Source organism: Ixodes scapularis, unplaced genomic scaffold, assembly GCF_016920785.2.
Source record: "Ixodes scapularis isolate PalLabHiFi unplaced genomic scaffold, ASM1692078v2 PGA_scaffold0__279_contigs__length_252992795, whole genome shotgun sequence".
Taxonomy (NCBI): Eukaryota; Metazoa; Arthropoda; class Arachnida; order Ixodida; family Ixodidae; genus Ixodes; species Ixodes scapularis.
The window spans coordinates 228,322,447-228,341,673 of record NW_024609835.1 but is presented as its reverse complement, the minus strand read 5'-3'; the positions used below and the strand labels follow the sequence as shown (position 1 = coordinate 228,341,673).

The 19,227-nt window shown below is 41.0% G+C and overlaps 1 protein-coding gene across 1 annotated transcript in view; it reads right to left on the bottom strand.

The window, feature by feature from the left end:
- Positions 1-15,199, bottom strand: part of LOC8032470 — a 47,213-nt gene extending 32,014 nt beyond the window's left edge. Inside the window, exon 1 of the mRNA XM_029978549.3 lies at positions 15,078-15,199. Within this exon, the coding sequence (XP_029834409.2) occupies positions 15,078-15,141 (64 nt within the window). The 5' untranslated portion in view covers positions 15,142-15,199. The remainder of the gene's footprint in view (positions 1-15,077) is intronic.
- Between the last annotated feature and the right edge of the window lie 4,028 nt (positions 15,200-19,227).

The following is a 19,227-nucleotide window of genomic DNA, read 5'->3' as shown; positions in this document are numbered from 1 at the left end:
GCTGCCCAGCCGTAGTGGGTTACCTCCCCAACTTCTGAGCCTTGTCAAGCAGGCTATGAGAAGGAATGCCGCCTTGAGCTTGAGGAAAGCGAAGATAAGCTTTGAAGCATATGCCCCCTCTGGTAGCTATAGATGATTCCAGTCCAGAGCCCATTTTTGTGAACGCCCGTATAAGATTATAAGATGGTCTAAAAATATATATATAAAACGTTCTTCCCAAAGGCTTGAAATGTTTTACCCAACAAGCCTGCCTTCTTTCACGAGTTTGTATAAGCTTTAAAGGGTTAGCGTCTTATTAAATATATTTTGTTATATTCATTGTCTGCTGTTTTAGTTAACAATTTTTACGAGAACTTGATTTTTATTTAAATAATCATCTGGCTCTTCAAAACACTCTTCCTTCAACAAAAACAAAAGTTAAGTAGAAAAAAAAATATTCCTGCGATTTTTTAATTGGACCTTTGAGTTGTTCTTCATATATCTTAACGCTCCGAAATTCACGACTTGTTATGCACATCAGAGTTCCTTAGAGGCCATTGAGGTGTGCCGGTTTTGCTTAGTTTCTTCATTAAACTCCGCAAACTGTCGTGGATGCTCGGACAGAAGACTAGCATCATTAATTAAAGCCCTTAATTAAGACTGGGAGCCCTACCTGGTGACGTGCGGAATGCGGGGTGATCCCGACGAACGATGACTTTGGCAGCGTCGAAGGACCGCCTTCATTAAGAATAATGAAGGTGCCATACCCTGGCTTGTTGCATCGCATCAATGCCTGACCGTCGGCCTAGTGCGTGCTTCATTTAGCGTGTGAGTGAACGTAACTTTGCACACTTTATCAAAACTCCATCTATGATCTCTGGAGGGAGCCTCGTAACATTCAGTGAGTAGAAAATATCCAATAAATAGTCTTCTTTTTGCAGTGATAGTTTCTTTGTTTCCGCGCAGATCGCATTCATTTTTCGGAAGTTTCGGGTCAAACCAGCTGAACATTAGAATGAAGGAAGGAGGTAGGAAAAGGCGACCGACCGCTGTACTACCATCTATTCATTGAAACCTCCTACACTTCTACTAAAGTTGTTCCTTTTCTTCTGCGTTTTCTTCATTAATTTTTTGCTGTTCCCTTCCTCTTATATTTATTGAGCAAGGGAATTGCTGCTCTGTCTTGCTTCCTTTCAATGTTCAGCTGGTTCAGCGAAATGAATAACCAACTAGCTCAATTCATTTCCCTACATTGTGCAAAATGTTTAAGGATAAAACTCATATGCGAAAATTAACCGAAACTCACACGGAATTCAAGACTTTAAAATATTTTTTGACCCCCTATCACGAATAAATTTCTGTATTTGCTGGACTAACATTTAAACTCTTGATCATTTTTTTTTAAACCCGCGGAGTACAGAATGCGCCGTGCGAGCATTTTGTTATGACTTGCTATGCTTGCTTAAGCACTCTTCGCTTATTTTCGGATGCGCTGCACACATTGACACACGGTTGTGGCCCTGGGTTTATTAAAATTATAAAGTCTAAATTTGTTAGGATTGGTGTGTGTTAGGTCCTGCCTCAGTTATATGTTTGTCATGGCTTCTGTTTTTTTTTTTCTTTGGTGGTTGCCTTTAGGGCTTTGATTCTTACTGCCATTGGATTGCGGGGAACCCCTTGCTCTAACCAAATTAAACGCAAAGAGAGGAAGTGTCTCGCGCGCTTTACGCTTTCTATTGATTGCTGCCTTATGTTGTGAAATGTTGTGAAGCCATACACCTGCTGCGCTATCACTTCGTACTTTATGATACACACAGTGATGCCGTGAGTTCACTTAGGGAACCTCGCTTCGTACTTAGGGAGCCAGTTCGCTAGCTGACTGTAGCCTGCGGAGCAAGTATGCTGGACTAAGCATGGCTCACCGCCGGTGTTAGCCAGCGGACAAAATATGCTTGACTCAATACGATTCGCCCCTGACGAGCGCTTGCGAATTAAGTATGCAGAACATATATGTAAGACTTCACGGCAATAGTCACCTGCGGATTAAGTATCCTGAACTAAGCATAAATCGCCGTTGACGGTGGCCTGCAGAGTAAGTATGATGGGCCTACATGGCTCTGTTCCAAATCTCACCCAAATGGATCCGAGTTACTCAGGCGGGTCGTGTCATGGGACAACATATATTAAAAAGTGCTGGACGCGGGTAGGTTTTGAAACGCCAAGGTACAAAACCCTTACCCTGGAGCAAGATCGAGTAAATTTTGGAAACACGGCCCATGTCACTCTCAGCGGACGGTCGCCACCGGACGAAATTTGCTAGACTAAGTATACACACCACTAATCTTCGCCAGCGTACTATATATAATGAACAAAGTATCACTCGCGCAAACAGTCGCGTGCTATACCGCAGGCGTACGTCGGCGGCAAGACATACCGTGAATGACCCAGTTGCTTGCGCTCTGTTTCCCCTTTACCATAAGGCGCTGAGCTAAGACGTTGCACCGAGGTTTTTATAGTGCGGGCTTCAACTACCTTGAGCCCGTTTGTCAATCTCGCTGGATTGGATCAATTGTGACTATTTAGGTTTCTGTGTGATTGATTTGGTCTATTCAGGATTTTTATATTATCTGGATCACTGCCAGCTATCGATTTTACGTGTATTGAGCTGCATGTAGCGCTCTTTTATCACAGTCGAGCGTGACGCAATTTACAAGCAGTCCACCTCATAAACACATACTGTTTTGTGAGATGTCCGCATAGTTTTCAGGCATGTGTTCCCGTCTTTAATGCAGTATTTCTTTAATATGAAAGCTAACTCATATTTCTCCGGTGTGCAAAGTGCTTGTCGCATGGCACACTGTGAATGATCATTGTTCAACAGCTGCTAAAGTCATTGAAAAACAATTAAATTTAAAACGAAAACGGCGGAGGTAAAAGGAAAGGATAACACGATGGTTTGAAAAGACGTGGCGGCGCGTGCAGGGAGGCTGAGACTGCACCTGGGCGTCGGTGGCGTTCCACATCAAACGAAATTCTGCATATAAAAATGTGGTTATTAATTCAAAACCCACGTATATTTGCGTTTATAATAATTTTTGTGCTTTACTGAAATACAGGAGTGAAACATCCAGCATTCATCCGTATTCCTCTCCATCAATATAGAGCATGTGCAGGCCTAGTTAATAGAGTAAAGGCTGCCTAGTAAATTTTAGGCACAAGGGTATTTGAAACTAAATCGAAATTAAACTGAGAAATCGATTGCAGCAGTAGGATATAATATGGCAATTTAACCTGCATCGATTCATCTTCAGTACCAAAGCACAGGGAATATAAAATAAAATTTAATCAGTCAGCAAGCAACATTCCTAGATTATATAGTGAACAGACAGAACACAAAAAGGTCCATTTCTTCTGATGGTGGGGCTAGTAATCAGAGGACGCTATTTCATTCGACACATCATTGGAAGAATTCAAGAAGAATTCGCTTTCGTTAATATCTTTTTTTCTGAGAACGGCGTCATGTTGGTTTTTTTTTTCTTGAGCTAAATTTTCCCTGTGGTTTACAAAACATTAGGCGATTCAATATTGCGTGTACGCAATATGAGATTCCGAAGCTCTTCTGACTCAAAAATACCACTTGCACGGGGGCACTTAAAATATGAAATTTCGTAATCAATTACCATAAAATTATTAATATATAAATGAGGCGATACAATACACCATTGCGCTTTCTCCGTGAAACAGTAATTGGTTTCTTGTCTATCCTAAAATGAGGGCCTACACACTTCTTAGGATGTAGTCACAGCCAGAGCATGCAACAACATCACACCACACTAATCAGGCACCCTTATTCGAACAAGCTCCTCTGAACAGGACTGCAGACCTTCATAATGGCGGGAAGCCACGATTATAGGTGATGTCTTTTATCTAGTGTTTTGTTATTTATCTCATAAATTATAATGATTGATTGTGGTTCCGAATTTAATGATTTGTGCATACACACATGTTATCTGTGCGTTCAATTCACTGGAAAAACTACACACGCAGCTAATTGGTGCAAGCTATGGAGAAATGCCGTCGAAATACAATGGGCAATATTTAAGTATACTCGGAAAGTACAAGGCCAGAGGAGGAGCAACAATTTCTGGAGGCGGAGGAGGAGGGGGAGATGGATTTCCGTAAATTGAAGATCCGTGCATATGCCTTTAAGCACGTTGTCCTGGGATTGGTATTCTTGGTGTCGACATGGGAGAACTTGCCTACGAAAGAACATCCAGGAATTTTCCAGCATTTGATTTCGTTGGGTTACCCGACCCTCCCTTCACTACTGTTACCCAAACTGTGCAGATATATCATAAAAATTCTAACTTTTTTACTCTTGTGCTGGCATCAATGCTGATATAATCGAATGTACATATTGTATTCGTGCAACTTAAGCGTCGTGAGTGTTGTTTATTTTTTCTTAGAAAATGCCAAGTGACAGCTGTTTCTGGGGACACGTCTGGCGTATCCGGTTCAACTGGCTCATCAACCTAACTTTGTTTTTTTTTATTATTTCCTCTATATCCTCAGCCTTTAAACCATTTAAAGCGACGGGTTAAGGAAAAATCAAGAAAGTAAAAAAAGTTAAGCATAATAAAATCTTTGGCGACAATTTGTTTTGTGAATTAGGCGTCATCTGTTAATTACTACTTGAAGGAACGAAGCTAAGGCTTCACGTGTGGCGCTTTACTTAGGCCTAAACTGTGCTCCCTCTAAACTGTGGTCGTAGCTCATCTGAAGGACCCTCATGGGATTCGCGGCAGTTCGCCGGTCGTCCTAGAGATTGTGCGATAAGACGAGGCTGATCTTAGGCGCTACAGTATTTTGACTTTAGCTGATATCACGGCTGAGCAGAGATAGTCCAAAAATATTAGGGAATACTAATACTGATACACATGTGATTTAAGGGCCCCAATACAGATGCTGAGATACATTTGTCTTTTATGTAACGAGATATCCCTAATATACTCTGCAAAAACGCTGAAGACGTATTTCAGAATACACGTACAGGTACCTACAGAAATTCGTTTGTTCCCACTACGTTTGTGCTCATCTTTTTGTGTCATTTTTCGCACTCTTCCTTACCTCGGACCTTTTATTTAATATTAATGCCGCTAAAAAAGATTGCCACCCCCGTTAAACCATATAGTTACAGAACAATAAAGTCTGCATACCATGCATGACAAAAGGCGTCTGCCCGAAATGAACCCAGTTTAGCCGAGAGGGCGCATCTCAAACGGTTGTCTTATACGCTTCTGTCTCCCATATAGTGTGAAGATTGGACAACAAAGCAGTCCTTTTTCTCCATTAAACTCCTTTACAGCGTTCGCTCTGCAAAATAGAAAAGAGTAAAGGGCTGTACAAGTGGAGCTGGTTTCGTTATTCTTGCAAGTAACCTTGTTTAAACCAGAATTTTTTTAATGTTGCTGGTAGAGATGGAATCTGTTATAGGGCGGTCCATATTATAATTCCGAAGCAACTTGCGCCAGGCAAATGTTTTTATCCTTTAAAATATTTAAACAAAAATACAAATGTAACGAGATACCACTCTGGCAAAGTATCACGATATAAGCGATACACTGTGAACGTATTTCGCTACTTAGATAGAAATACATTTTTCCAATGTATATCGATACAGAGGTACAAATACAAGAAAGTATCTCCAAGATACTATCGCGATATATTCGTATCGGGATACTGCCCAGCCCTGGTTTATAACCTCAACCGGCGTTGTATATTCGGATCGACGGAAACTGGTGAAGAATACATGCCGCCTCCATATTTATTCAGTCTGGCGTCGACGGTAAGCAATCCGGCGTTTAATTGATTTTTTTTTTTTGTGTTCTATTGCACGATCAATAGCAGCGCAAAGCAATTAGCAATACGGCACTTAAACCTCCGAATTGACTTGTGCGCCTAGGTGGCGCGCGTTTCCCAGGTTTGTGTTAACCGTTCCCTCGCTTTAGCTAACGACTTTAGAGGGAAAGTGTAAGCCGTGCGTGCAGTTTGGGAGGTGTTTTGTTTCCCTGCTGTGGCGTTATCAGAGAGGCGTATACTATTGCTTGCACTGACATCACTTTTTCAGATATAATAGAAGATCGGCGCGTGAGATGGTGTTTCTTTCTGCGTTAACGAGACGCTTCTGCCCAACAGAAAGAAGGGCGGACTTAGGGAAAAAAGCGCGGGAGGGTGTAAATTGTAGCATCCGTTCCGTTGACAAGGCGCTTCTGGCCACTTGAAAGAGGGACAGACTGACGTTACGTCAAAGCCCTGTACAAGGTCGCCTACATTTTGTTGCGGCAGAGGCTGAGTGCCATAAAACTACCCTCCGTCCTCTCCCGCAAACACAACAGGCTGCGCCTCCGGTAGAGGGACAATGAACAAGTGAAACGTCAGACCCATTGATGTTGGGGTCATTTAATTTTAGTTAAATTAATTTTATCCTCAGCTTCATCATTAGCCTGGACTGCAGTCATTACCTTTGAATATTTCAGACAACTGCATGCGCCAACTGCTTAACTTGTATATTGCAGTAAACATAAACTAATGAATGCCTTGCCCATACCTCGCCGCGGAACAGCACACAGAGAGGCCATCATATTTACCTCTTAAGGAAGCTGAGCGAATGGCTGCGCCAAATGTATTGTGGATAAATCGATCGCTTTAATACAGAGAGAAGGTTGGCTAGGATTGTGTAGTCTGCAAAACTGTTCGAAGCATCCTTTTTCCAAATGCGAGATGCACGGGCCTGTCTAGCATCAATGGACCACTATCCGGGACATCCGATGAAAACAAAGCGTTCAATTAAATATCCAAAATAGATTTTATTTTTCCTTTATGATAAACATAAAATTACAGCCCTCCATATGCTGTTATGTTGTTAAACAAAAGCAGACATTAATATATTTTTAATATCGGACCTATAGGGTTCAATGCGAAAGAACTGTACAGCCCTGGGTAAAGAAAACATAGGCCTCCAGAAGTTGAATTACTGCTTATTAATAGTTTATGACTCCGATCTAAAATAATTCCGGGAACATTGCAATGTTCGTTGTTTTTCAATTTAAATTTTTGTTTTTGGGAATTTAGCAAGTCGTTAATTTTCAGGAAAGATAGGGATGAGCCCCGCTTCTCCCGCTCTAGCAATAACTTTAGACCTAAAAATAAAGACTGTATTGGGAAACGGAGCATCTCATTTCACGCTGCTCGATTTCATATTTAAGGCTTCATTTGAGCACCAAACATAAGTTGTCACACGGCGAACTCCTCTGCAGATCAGAGTCGATGGCTCTGTGAGTGCTGTGCGAGAAAGTAGAAGTGCGGGCATATTTTGAAGTTATAAGTACCCCGTGTGCAGGATTCAGAAACTAAGCGGTACTCATTAAGGAGAAAGAGCTGGAGTTTTTCAAATGCCCAAATGAAGAGGAAAAACATTTAATTTTCACAATTAATTGCTTAGAAAACATAAATTTTTATTAATCGATGTGTTCACTAAGAAACGTAGAACATCGACAACATTCATACGACATCGTCAGTAGTCAGAGCATTCCGTTGCGCAGTTGCCAGGTAGAAGTCGATTTAGGAATTTACAAAATCTGAAAGCTGATACACAGCCCCTGCTCCCGAACTTGCCCCATGTTCATTTTCATCACCGCACAGCCGCCTGCACAACTAGGGGAGTGTGTCTTAAGCAAATAAACCGCAATAAAAAATATATTTTACTCAACTAGCAGTGCTGTGTCTCGTGCTTCGACACTCGCATATTTCATTCGTAGACTCTTCCTTAATGGCGTGTTTATCTCTCTGGATTATTAAATTGCAAGCTATATACAATACATTGTGTGTCAAAAAGAAAAATATCAGCTAAGCAGTATACAAGCTATCATCATAACGAGGATTCTACGAGCTCAAATTCATATTAAAAGGCAAATCCGGTCAAAAATTACACTAAATTATTTGACTGCTTTCGATGAGATGCGATCACGAACGGAATGTTGCGTTGGAGTGAAGCCCCGTAATCCGCTGAAACAGATGTTAAACATGCGACCTGCTGTTCCTTAGCAGGCAGTCAGCGGGGTAGTTGTTAGTCCAGCAACACTGGGCTATAACGAACGTTTTTGGTTTGGATCTTCTCCCATACCTTTTCTTGCTTGTGTACACGAACAATTAAAGCTGGTTTTTGCGTTTTAAAAATGTTATTCCTTTTAGCGGTTTTCCTGAGTCTCCAGTATATCCTTTTCTATACTAACGCTCCTGCGCATTAACTATGCAATCATGCTGCGCTGTTCTGCACCGCGCCTCCCCATGCACGCGCAAAATATCTAGCTAGGACCCCAGAGGGTAGCGTCTCCTGAGGAGAGAATTAACGCTCTACACAACGCGACCTCCAAGGGTGTCCGTCGTACGTTTTCCGCGTTTAAATTATCCCAAAGCGATATATGCTAGCTAGCTACCCCACCGCGCAAATATTTGCCCAGTATACACAGGTTCGGGAGATCCCGATTGTAAACAGCCATACAGCGTGTGAGGCTCACTCCGCCCAATTGTGTGATCCTACAGTATTAAAATCATCTTGTTATGTATCCCATTAATGTTTGTCTGCGCGTGGAGAAAACAGGAATATAACGAAGCAGTCGCGCTGCTCGCCTCGAGCGGGCTCCCAGTGCCGGCACCTAAAGCGCTTTATTCTTTAAGTACATTGCGCGTGGAATTCGAATTTTACTCACAAGCGCATTTATTTTGAACTGACCTTTCCCACATAGGCTGCATATCAACGACGCAAATGCTAACAAGGAAGCATCTTCCCTTGTATCTTGCATTTGACAGCTTGGCTAGTGAAGCGGCATATCGCACTACGTATAGCAGCAACATCCTGACGTTGTCGCCGCCGTACTGTTGATGACAAGTATTGCCATTCCTCTCTATCGAATAGTTTACGTTTTCCCGTAGACGCCCAAGACAAAACTTTGAGCCATGATATTTACAAAACCACAGAAGATATTGACAACAAAAATAGGATTACATCTTAACGAAACATGTCGTAAGCCCATATTTGAAAGTATTGACCACAGTTGCCCTTTCAGAAAGTTTGAGGTAACTGGCGTGTCGGTTTCCGCGTGTGGTGCCATAAGGCACGGGAGAAGACAGTTCAGATATGAGGCTTTGATATCAGGAGCTCAGTTTCCATTGTTGCGTATCAAAATAAACTATGACGCAGTATTGATGTGCAGGCGTGCTTAAAATACTTGTTGAATGATCCGCTTTAATAACCCCAAGTTAGCAGTTGTATTGGCCCGATCAAGTATTCTCCTTCGCAGATGAGACTCCGTGATGTTTGCACTTCAAAATGAAATTGTTATATGGCGGTGTTATATGCACAACAAGAGTCACCTATACTTACTTTTAAATAACTTATTTGCAAATTATTTATTTGCAAGACAAAATGAGCAACACTAAATTCATATACCCAACTTGTTGTCGTCTTGATAATCTGTGTTCAACCTCTTTATTTCATTATCTATTTCTACATGGACTACACAACACAACTTCCAGCTTTGCGTTACAGTTGTCAAAGCTACCCTCTATAAAAACTGTAAGCCCAATTTTCTGCAAAAAACACTAAGGTAACTAATGACGGCGAATAATATAATTATCCCAGCGACAGAAATAAAAAACAAAACAATATGAGCAGTGGCTGTCACCATGACGTTTCAACAACTCATATTTTCTTCGCAGATTCCTTTGTAAGATCTAATCGTGTTTTGAAGTTAGTAATTTTCTGGTATTCTCGTAATGTTCACTGTGATTGACCCTCTTTCTGTTCTTCAAGAAAGTAAACATGCATATTGTTCGTTTGCACATAATGTTTGTTAATGACCGTTCGCCACCCGCATTTACATGCAATATGTAATCTCCATGCACATTCGTCTAAAATGTGTATGGATATTACATATAATTATTGAGTATTGTTGAGTATTATGGGAGTGTGTATGCATATTATACATGTGATTGTCACGGAGCCAAGAGAGCTCGAATTAAATGTCTGCGCCCCACCGTTTCGAAATGGACGGCAGTCGTAGAGGCGTGCGATTGTGTAATCAGAAGTGCGAAATGCATGTTAGAGTTCCCAGTGTTGAAATCGTACTGCACTGGCTCAATTGCTCATTTCAGAATGAACATTTATCTCCGCATCTAAAGTGTGGAAGGACCGCTCGCTGGCCTAACCTTCATAACGTTCGAATTGCTTCTCTTATCTATATGCTTATTTCATCCTTCTGAGGGCTGAAATATATGTATCGTTAAGATGCACCGTCAGGGATTTTTTTTTCCAGAGAATCATTTTTAAGCGCTGTTTATTCAAAACTTTTATTTAATAGTCTAGATATAAAAAAAAACATTCGCGATCAAAAAGTTACCAATTGCGTGAAAGGTAATTTCACAAAAAATATACTATTCCGTGAGATGAGCTTTGAATACAGGTACTCAATTTTAAAAATATGAGACAATTTTCAAACAAGGCTAAATCAGTTGCCCCGTAGAATGGTAGCTAAAGTATATTCACAAAAAGGTAACTCTAGTTTTCCTTAAATTTATAAAAATATGCACATAAAATTCACAAAGGAATCGCATTACCCTGGCGATGACATCATAATAAAAGTAAATTCATCACCTTATCATCAAAGTGATACACAAATCTTTAAATAATAAAAAAAAAGAAAGCTGAGGAATGTTTTTTTCTAAAATGCGAACATAGTTATGATTTTACCTGACGCCAACGGAGGCCAAAAATATTAAAGGAATGGGAGAGCTTTATTGTTTTATTCATCGTAAAATCGACATTTTCCCAGATATACTTTTCGAAATTTGCCTATATAGCCGCGGCTGTTACTACTTATGTTTCACGGCTAAGAAGTGTTCTTAGCAGCTGTTAATGTTTTTTCTTTTTCGAATTTTCTATTATATTGACACGGCGACGACAATCTTAAACTAACAACTGCATTACCAGCTCTTGGATGATGCCATAAAAATTATGCCTTTCAGTTCAGTTTAGTTTGCTTATTTCTTTCCAGAAAAAGGGGAGGAAGGGAGGTAGAAAAAAAAGCTGCCATTACAGCCTGACGACGTCTCTACCTCCTTTACAGTACAGCGCAAAGCAGGACATCTGCAAATGCACATGCAGAACCAAACAACTGCATAATAAACACTGGTACCAGATTAAGCGCGACTGAGAAAATAATATACTTACATCAAAGAGGACTTTTTCACATTTGTTACTCATTTATAAACGATGTTACTCTCCACCGGGAGTTTTTTTTTTAAATATTTCTCTTGAAATTTTGACAGGAACACCGAAAGTTTACCTTTTCTTCAATATTTGTTTAGGAAGGAGAAAGCTTGATAACCCAATTGTTGCTTCCCATCACCTGTTCTCACTTTAGGTCTTTTCCAGTTATTTGTTCTCTAAGCATGTTCTTAGCTAACATTCTTCGGCATGAAATATACCTTCTCTTTTTGAATCACCTGAAGCTAATTAAAGGAATATATTTTATTAGCCTTTAGCATAGTGCATTTTTGAAACAGTGGGTCCGTACGCAAGTCTCGCAAGTTACCCTAAAAATTGGCGAGCATGCGAAATATTCGTTTTGGAAGGTCTATTTTTTATTATCAGTCGTCATAGAAGGGGCACCCGATACTAATGCACCGTATGATATTTTGAGCAGCATAAATAAGAATATAATTTCTTTGTTAACCATGGAGGTAGTATTTAATTAATTGTACAGATACATCCTATTGATTAATATTGATAAGGACAAAGTTTCTGTATATCCGTCGACCAGTTGAAGTCTTCATTGAACCATATGCCTAAAATTATTTAGCTTTGACCTGCTTAAAGGTACGTTATCAAATCTAATAAGTATAGTGTTTTTGTCCTGCTTGTTAACGGGCGAAATATTATGTATTTACTTTTAATAACATTAAGATGTAATGTGTTACGCTTAAGCAAGTTAGCCAGCTTCTCCAAGTATTCGTTGGCCAATATTTGTAATATGTCTTTTGAACGTGCTTTAAAGAACGTGTTCGCGTCATCTGCGCACATGATTAGTTCTGGAGAGCCCTGTATTTTTCCCACATCATTTACATAAACAAGAAATAGCAGAGGGCACATAATCGATCCCTGCGGCACTCCATGTCGTACTTCTAACTTATCAGAGGCTGATTCACCTAAATGCACATATTGATATTGATTTTTAAACAAGTTTTTATTAGTTTTAATTCTTTAATTTACTTCAACTTTCAATTAGTGTTAACCCCTAACTTATTTTCTCCTATTAAGGAGAATATGAATCTTCCTTCATAGGAGAATACATATTTGTGTCACTCCCAATTTTTACTTCAAGTATTAGCCACTCCGCAGCCAGATCACCTTATAATATCATTGGGTGTGTCCATTGTATATCCAAAATTTGTTCAACGTACTACGGATTCATACTGGAGTCTTTGACATGCCTCACTCAACAATGAAGGTAAACCGCTCGCCTGTACAATTTTGTTTCGGATCATAACTGAAATGTGCCGCGTACAAAAAGCTCGTCATAAGAAAACAGTTGCTAGTTATCTACAGTGTTATATTAGTGTTGTAAATTTTTAGAACTTCGTTTACTTCAAGGTTTAAGGTTGGACATATTTCGGAACCAATTTATATAAACTATTTAAAGAAGAAAAATTAGATTACAAATAGAGAAACTTCAAAGAAAACACAGCGAAGATTCATTCAGCAGAAGATTTGCAGCTGTATATACTTTCAAACTACGTGGTTTTAAAGCTGCTGACAAATTATGTTGTCATATTACGCGCGTGTTATAAAACCACACGGCGAACACGTGTATTTGATTAACTGAGAAATAATTTCAACAAAAACACAATAATTCTGCACTATAATGCATATTCCTCGTTATATTGTTTTCGTTTATCCATGAACAGCTTCTGGTTGCGGGACAGCTATGACTCATCTAGCTGAAGACCTATTAGGGTGCTTTACTTTTACACCTAAATCGAGGTCAACCTGTGCATTTTGAGGCGAGTAGTTATCGAAGCATTGGAAACGTATGACTTGAAATCGTACAGGTAATCCGTATTTCATACCATGCATTAATACCAACTGATGTCACATTGTCTTCCGGCAGTTAGCCATAAAGACAACGGAAGAGAATATATAATAATTAATACTCGTACAGGCCGAAATTTTATTAATCTCAGCAAACACGTGGCTAAGAGTTTTTTTTTGTGTGTGTGTGTTTTTCGCATATCATTTTTACTCTTTTTCAAACCAGAAATGCTTAAAAAAATATATATTTGTACTTTCCCACTAAGCTTCGAATAGTTAACCTCCCCAATTTAAAAGGCGTTCCCCCCAAAATATTACAAGGTCTTTTTTTCATTGGAAAATTTAGCTACGTATAGCCAGTGCGCTCGTTTCCCACCCAAACGTAGCACTAGAAGTCCGAACCCGATGCCAAAGGTTCAGCACAAATCGGTATCTTATTCAAAATTCATATGCGACTTTCTGCAATTTCATTGGGAAAATAGCGGTCGACGGTGCTCTCGAATACATGGAGATTTTTTGCGTAAGAAACATAAAACAGGCAAATATGAGCCCCAATGTCCCATTGAAATGCTTATAATATCACTTCTAACGTTTGAATAATATACCGGGTTGTTCTGCAAATTTGCTCTTCTGCTTCGGAGCTCCAGCTCAACTTTGGACGGAGAATTAGCGTCCGGCGATGCAGTTTTTTTTTTCGGTTAAAGATTTACATAACTTCAAAAGTTATTTTTTTTTTTTTTTGGGGGGGGGGGGAGGTGGACGGCAAGTTCCCAATATTAGTATACTTTAGGTGTACCTTGTATAACAAGCCGAAAGAAATGTAGTTTTTAGATCGTACTCGGCAAAGAGGCACTCAGCATGACTATAGCTTGTGACACGTCAGGATTGGTGTTGTGCAATAGACGTTATTTGAGCTGAAAATATATTTCCATTTCGCATTGGCATTCGACTAGTTGACAGCGCATGTCTCGAGGATTGGGTATCAGAGTGGTCTGCAAAATTCTGGCGCCAGCCGGGAATGATTTACGCTCACTGGCGCCTTAAGGAAGGCATTACGTGGTGTGTCCGCATAACTTACTACCTTTCGCAGCCAGTTAGATCGTGCAATTAGTCGATGACAACGTCGAAGAAAGATCGCGAAGTAACAAGCGTGAAGATATTACGTCATTTTGAATTTCTTGTGAGTTACTATAGAGGGAGTACAGCCAGTATCTATATGCGAAATCAAATGAGGTCGAAAACTTTTATTGCGGACACTAACTTGACTGGATGAGGCATTGAGGCAAGTTAGTCTCCGGAATAAACGTTTTCGACTCAACGGACTTCGCAAAAAGAAACTAAGAAACTTAAAATAAATATCTCGTTTTACAGAGTAGGATACGCCGCAGAAAACAGACGGTACAACAGAGATCGTCGTCTCAGTTATAGTCGGTTACAAGTTAAGAAGGTAGGAGAAGCTCCTCCCACAAGCGTGAGGCGCCTGTTTCAAATTCCTCCGCAGTGGAAAGTAGAGTTCACTGGAAACACTCCTTGTTCCGCTTCAATGGATAGATATTCGGTACAGAGTGATGCCAACTTGTCTCCGATCCCACTTTTTAAGAAAGCGACCTTTGTATTCATTGGAGGGGGAACCGAGCCCCTGAAAGCAGCCTTGATATCCATCGGAGGGGGAAGCTAATCCCCGAAAGTCGTTGTTGTTTTCATCGGAGGGGGAAAACTCTAATCACCCTCTTTTGGCTTCCACAATGCTAAGTCAAAGTCGAAAGATAAAGCAAATATGTGCAGAAAGGCAAGACCCTCCTCGCGCGTCGGCCGCAACGTCACGGAAACAATGGGACGCTATTGGATGCGGAGGTGGCGGAGGGATATATGATTCCCTTTGAGGGGCATTTGCCGCTACCTTCTTGACTTGTAACCTACTATAGTATTTAGTACAAGATTGACGACTCACTCGGAAGCAACACTCCTAGAACCAGCAAGCTCCCCAGGATCAACCACTGATTGTATAGTTCCATTTTGCACACTATTGACGCCCAGCACAAAACGCCAGCTTGCTGAAAACTGCGCTGCACTCTTCACACGAAATCCAGCACTATGAACAAGGGGTGGCGGACACGCAGGGAAATCGAGCTGCCTGGGCCGTCATTTTTTTTTTTTTCATATTATACTTTTATACGTTTAGATCCTTCCTCCCTATTATTCCAGGCCGAGACTGCTGTTCGCTGCGAGATACAACGCGCAGCCAAAGTGTCGAAGGCAGAGAAGCGAGGGGGTCTATTTTTGTTGCTCTTTCTCCGTGTCGCAAGCTTCCGTCCGGAGCCACAAAGGGCCGCGGGAAGTGGTCCTAACCGCGGTGTTGGTGTGTGAACAAGGGGAGGGGGGGGGGGGGGGACGGCTTCTCCCTGTTGGCCGCAATTAGGCGGCGACCTCGGAAGCGGAGGCGTGACCGGAAGTGGGAAGGCTTTGCGGCGGAGGGTCACATTCTCGCCACCGGATACGAGATTCTCGACTGCACTTCCGGGACGCAGATAGAACTCCGCGTTGCTAATTTCTTGCTTGCGTGTTCGCACTTCAGCTTGGACCCTGGATTAACCCGGCCATGAATGGGATCTTTTTCCTCTCCGGTTTGGCAAGAGAAAGCTCCCCGAGAGGCTAATGATGTTGTTTCATTCGCATAAAGTGGGTTAAAAATATACAAGGCATAACCAAAAGAATGAATGGAATAGTATAGCGGTATATTTGGTTACCAACCTAAAAAAATCCTGTATATTTTTTTTGCACCCGATAACTTAGATTACTTTATCACGATATTATGAGGCCAAATCACAGAACTGGAAAGAGGAAGGCGATATCCGCATTTTGTGAAGTGCGCGTTAAGATAAATTTATCCACCCTCCCCGTGCAGAACATAGTTCACCGCTTATAGGACTAATAACCAATAAAAGGAAATGTGTTGTAAATATCTGAATTAAAGAAAACCAGCCGTTCTGTAGGGGGGCAGTTTCTAATCCCCTTCGTTTAGTCTTTATTGATGATACTGTTTTTTTTTGTTTTGGATTCTCTAACATCCGTCAGTACAACGAGGATTCTGCGGTCCACGTGGATATTAATACGCCTTCAGACTGCGCCAGTCTACAAGAGGTCCTTAATTGTATTCGTAGGTGGTGTAATAACTGGGGAATAACTTGAAACGTGGAGGTGCATCCATGGAATATTTGTAAAGAAAAAGCTTTTGTTCCTTTGTGCGTGCACCAGAAGTACTGTGCCAGCAGCATAAGCAGCACAAGTCCGGTATCTTGGCGTGTGTTTCTCTTGTGACCTTTCAACCATGAACCGATTTCTAACTCACTTTGTTTCCATATCTGTTGTAAAAAGTCGCCTAATAAAAAATGATGTGAAACCTTTTTTTCCTACTACAGTGATTTCTTACTTTCAAATGTTCAGAAACTCATTATTAGTCTAATTTTTAAATACGAAGGCAATCAAAGAATGATAACGTAGACTATACTTCATATGTTTCCGAACCATTTCCTGTTTTGTTTTTTCCTTTTACAATACGACAAGACCGTTATAGGTTCATTAGTAATCGTGTATATGTTTTTGTACGCGACATCACTGATATGTGCCCATCAACATAGAGAGCGGCATGCGTGCTAAAATTTGTGCGAAGGCCTCACTGAGCTTTGTTCAGTATTTAGTGGTATCATTCCTCACTTCTGACTATCGCTTTCTCTATTCGGTTTCATTTTCTTTTTATTGCCGGGACTGTCATACTCCAGTACACATAATGAGACACGCAGCAATCTGCGTACTTCACCATCAAACAAGTGTCATTAGATTGATAATTTCAAAATGTGCGGTTAACAAATGAAATGTAACAATAATATTGTCAATAAAAAAGAGTACTCATAAAGAAAAAAGTATAGCCTCAAACATCTCAGAAGTATGCATAAACCACATGCAAAACGAGCATTTGTTCATTTGCTATGCCAACAGCCGGATCATATGTGTGGTCGCCTCACTTGAAAAGATAACGCGAAATTAGTTTTATCCCAATTGCCGTGCGAGCTTTAGCATTACACACAATTCCGAAGGACAATTTCTTCTATATCAGGTTTGTTTTTAAATACCGACAGGTTTCACGGGGTTTTAACCGACCCACTGCCTAAACCGTAATCAAATTGATACCGAATACTGTACTAAACTTTTCATGTTGCTGCAACTTTTGCAGCGCCAAAACTGCAGGAGTATCGAACATCACGGACAACTGTAAGACCCACGCATGGCTCTATCCGCTTACGAAACCCGGTGTTGGGTATAATTCGGGCACGTCACAACACCTGACAGGCGTCGGTCGGCAGATAGCGGCTAAACGTGAACCGATTTCCTGCAGCCGTCGACTCGGCCTAAAGGAAGACTGCAGCAGCAGCAAGACCGGCGTGGGAAGCGCGTCCTGACGTGCTGTTTGCGTCACTTCGGCTGGCACTAAGAAATTGACGACGTCGGTATACTGGAAGAGGGGGTGAGGAGGTGCAAGCTCAAACCGGCGCTTCCCGTAGCAGTCTACCGGGCCATCCGCCCAAAATATTTCCATCAGGTGCTTCGCTCAATGTGGAGGAGAGTCTTGCGTCAGAATGCTTTGCAGCACGGAGCCGTTATGGAGGTGACAGCGGGAGTATAGACCGTAGTCTTAAATGGCGATGTCGCAAGTCATTGAGCCAAACAAAAAATAACATTTTGCCGCTACGGCGATTCTATGTTTCAATACATTTGTGCTTGCATTGCGCTAGTTCGAACGTGTCGAAATCTTTTTCTCGGGGATGGTCACCTGGAAGACATAGCCGGTCACGTTCGAGAGATGGCAGCTGGAGCCTGCGGCACCATTAATCAATATTCGATGGATATTACAAGCAGGTTTTATAAAGGGGAACTTTTGTTATATATATCTTTTATAACGCTGCCTTGATGGATATTTGCAACGTGAGTGCCACTTTAGTGGCGTATTTGTTTTGGGCTCTGATGGTATTAAGTTGCCTGACGTGCTCAACAAATCGATGAAATCTTCAGAAGCTAACCATTTGTCACGAAGCACAAACGCTGTCAAAACTCTTTCTTTCTGTCTTCTTGAAAACGGAGACTTCTCTCAATTTGCTTGATAGTAGAGAGTTAATATGATCGCTATGTTCAAATTTAGAACCTTGTAATTTTTCAAGAGTTTTTTGTGATCCACCAAAGGCGCGTTTATATTTTATAGAGTGTCTAACTAAGTCCTTAGCCAGCATGCTTAAGAAATATGGTTGCGTGTTTGGCTAATACCGATAAACCACACGAAATAACCCGAAATTCGGGTTTATGAACATCGCAATATACAAAAACACCCCAAATTGACGTGCTCCTTGAGGAAGAAAAACCGAATCTTTTTGGGGAGAAAATCTTAATTCACAGTTTTCTGATGTGTTAATCTAGAACAGTGCATCCACAGAACTGCCTGGAGGCCCCTTTTTTCTTGGGAACCACACCAGTTACCTTGTTCCGTTCCCTTTCGGTACTACGACCGTTTCCCAATATCTGTGTCACGTGCCCTCGATGCTGGGGAATCCGCATTGCCCGACCCATTTTCTTCAATATTAGTCACGGTGAATTCAGATTTTTGTCAGACGCCACACAGAGACAGAGAAAGACGTCAAATTCTGGTAAAAATATAAAACCCGAAGCGAGACCCTCGTACTTTTAGAAACATAAACCCCGAAAACGAACAACCTTCTTCATAAACCCTGAAGGCAGTGAGTTACTTTGTTGTCGATAAGTGAAATGTAAAATGAACGTGCCCACATAATTACATTTGTTGACTCAGGTATCGCAAACATTGATATTCTGAAGCCTTCCCCACATTTGTAGGAGCCTCATTTGCTTAATTGTCTGACTCGCCGGGAAAAACTTCATTCTAAAAAAAAGAAAAAAAAAACAATGGGTGGACTGAGCACCGTTTGCTTTAGATGTTCAGATTATTGATTCAAAGACTGAGGAGCTTGAGTTCCATACTGAAAGTTTCGCTAAAAGTTTTTTTTTTTTTTTTTTTTTTACAGAGTTGCTTAGCTTAA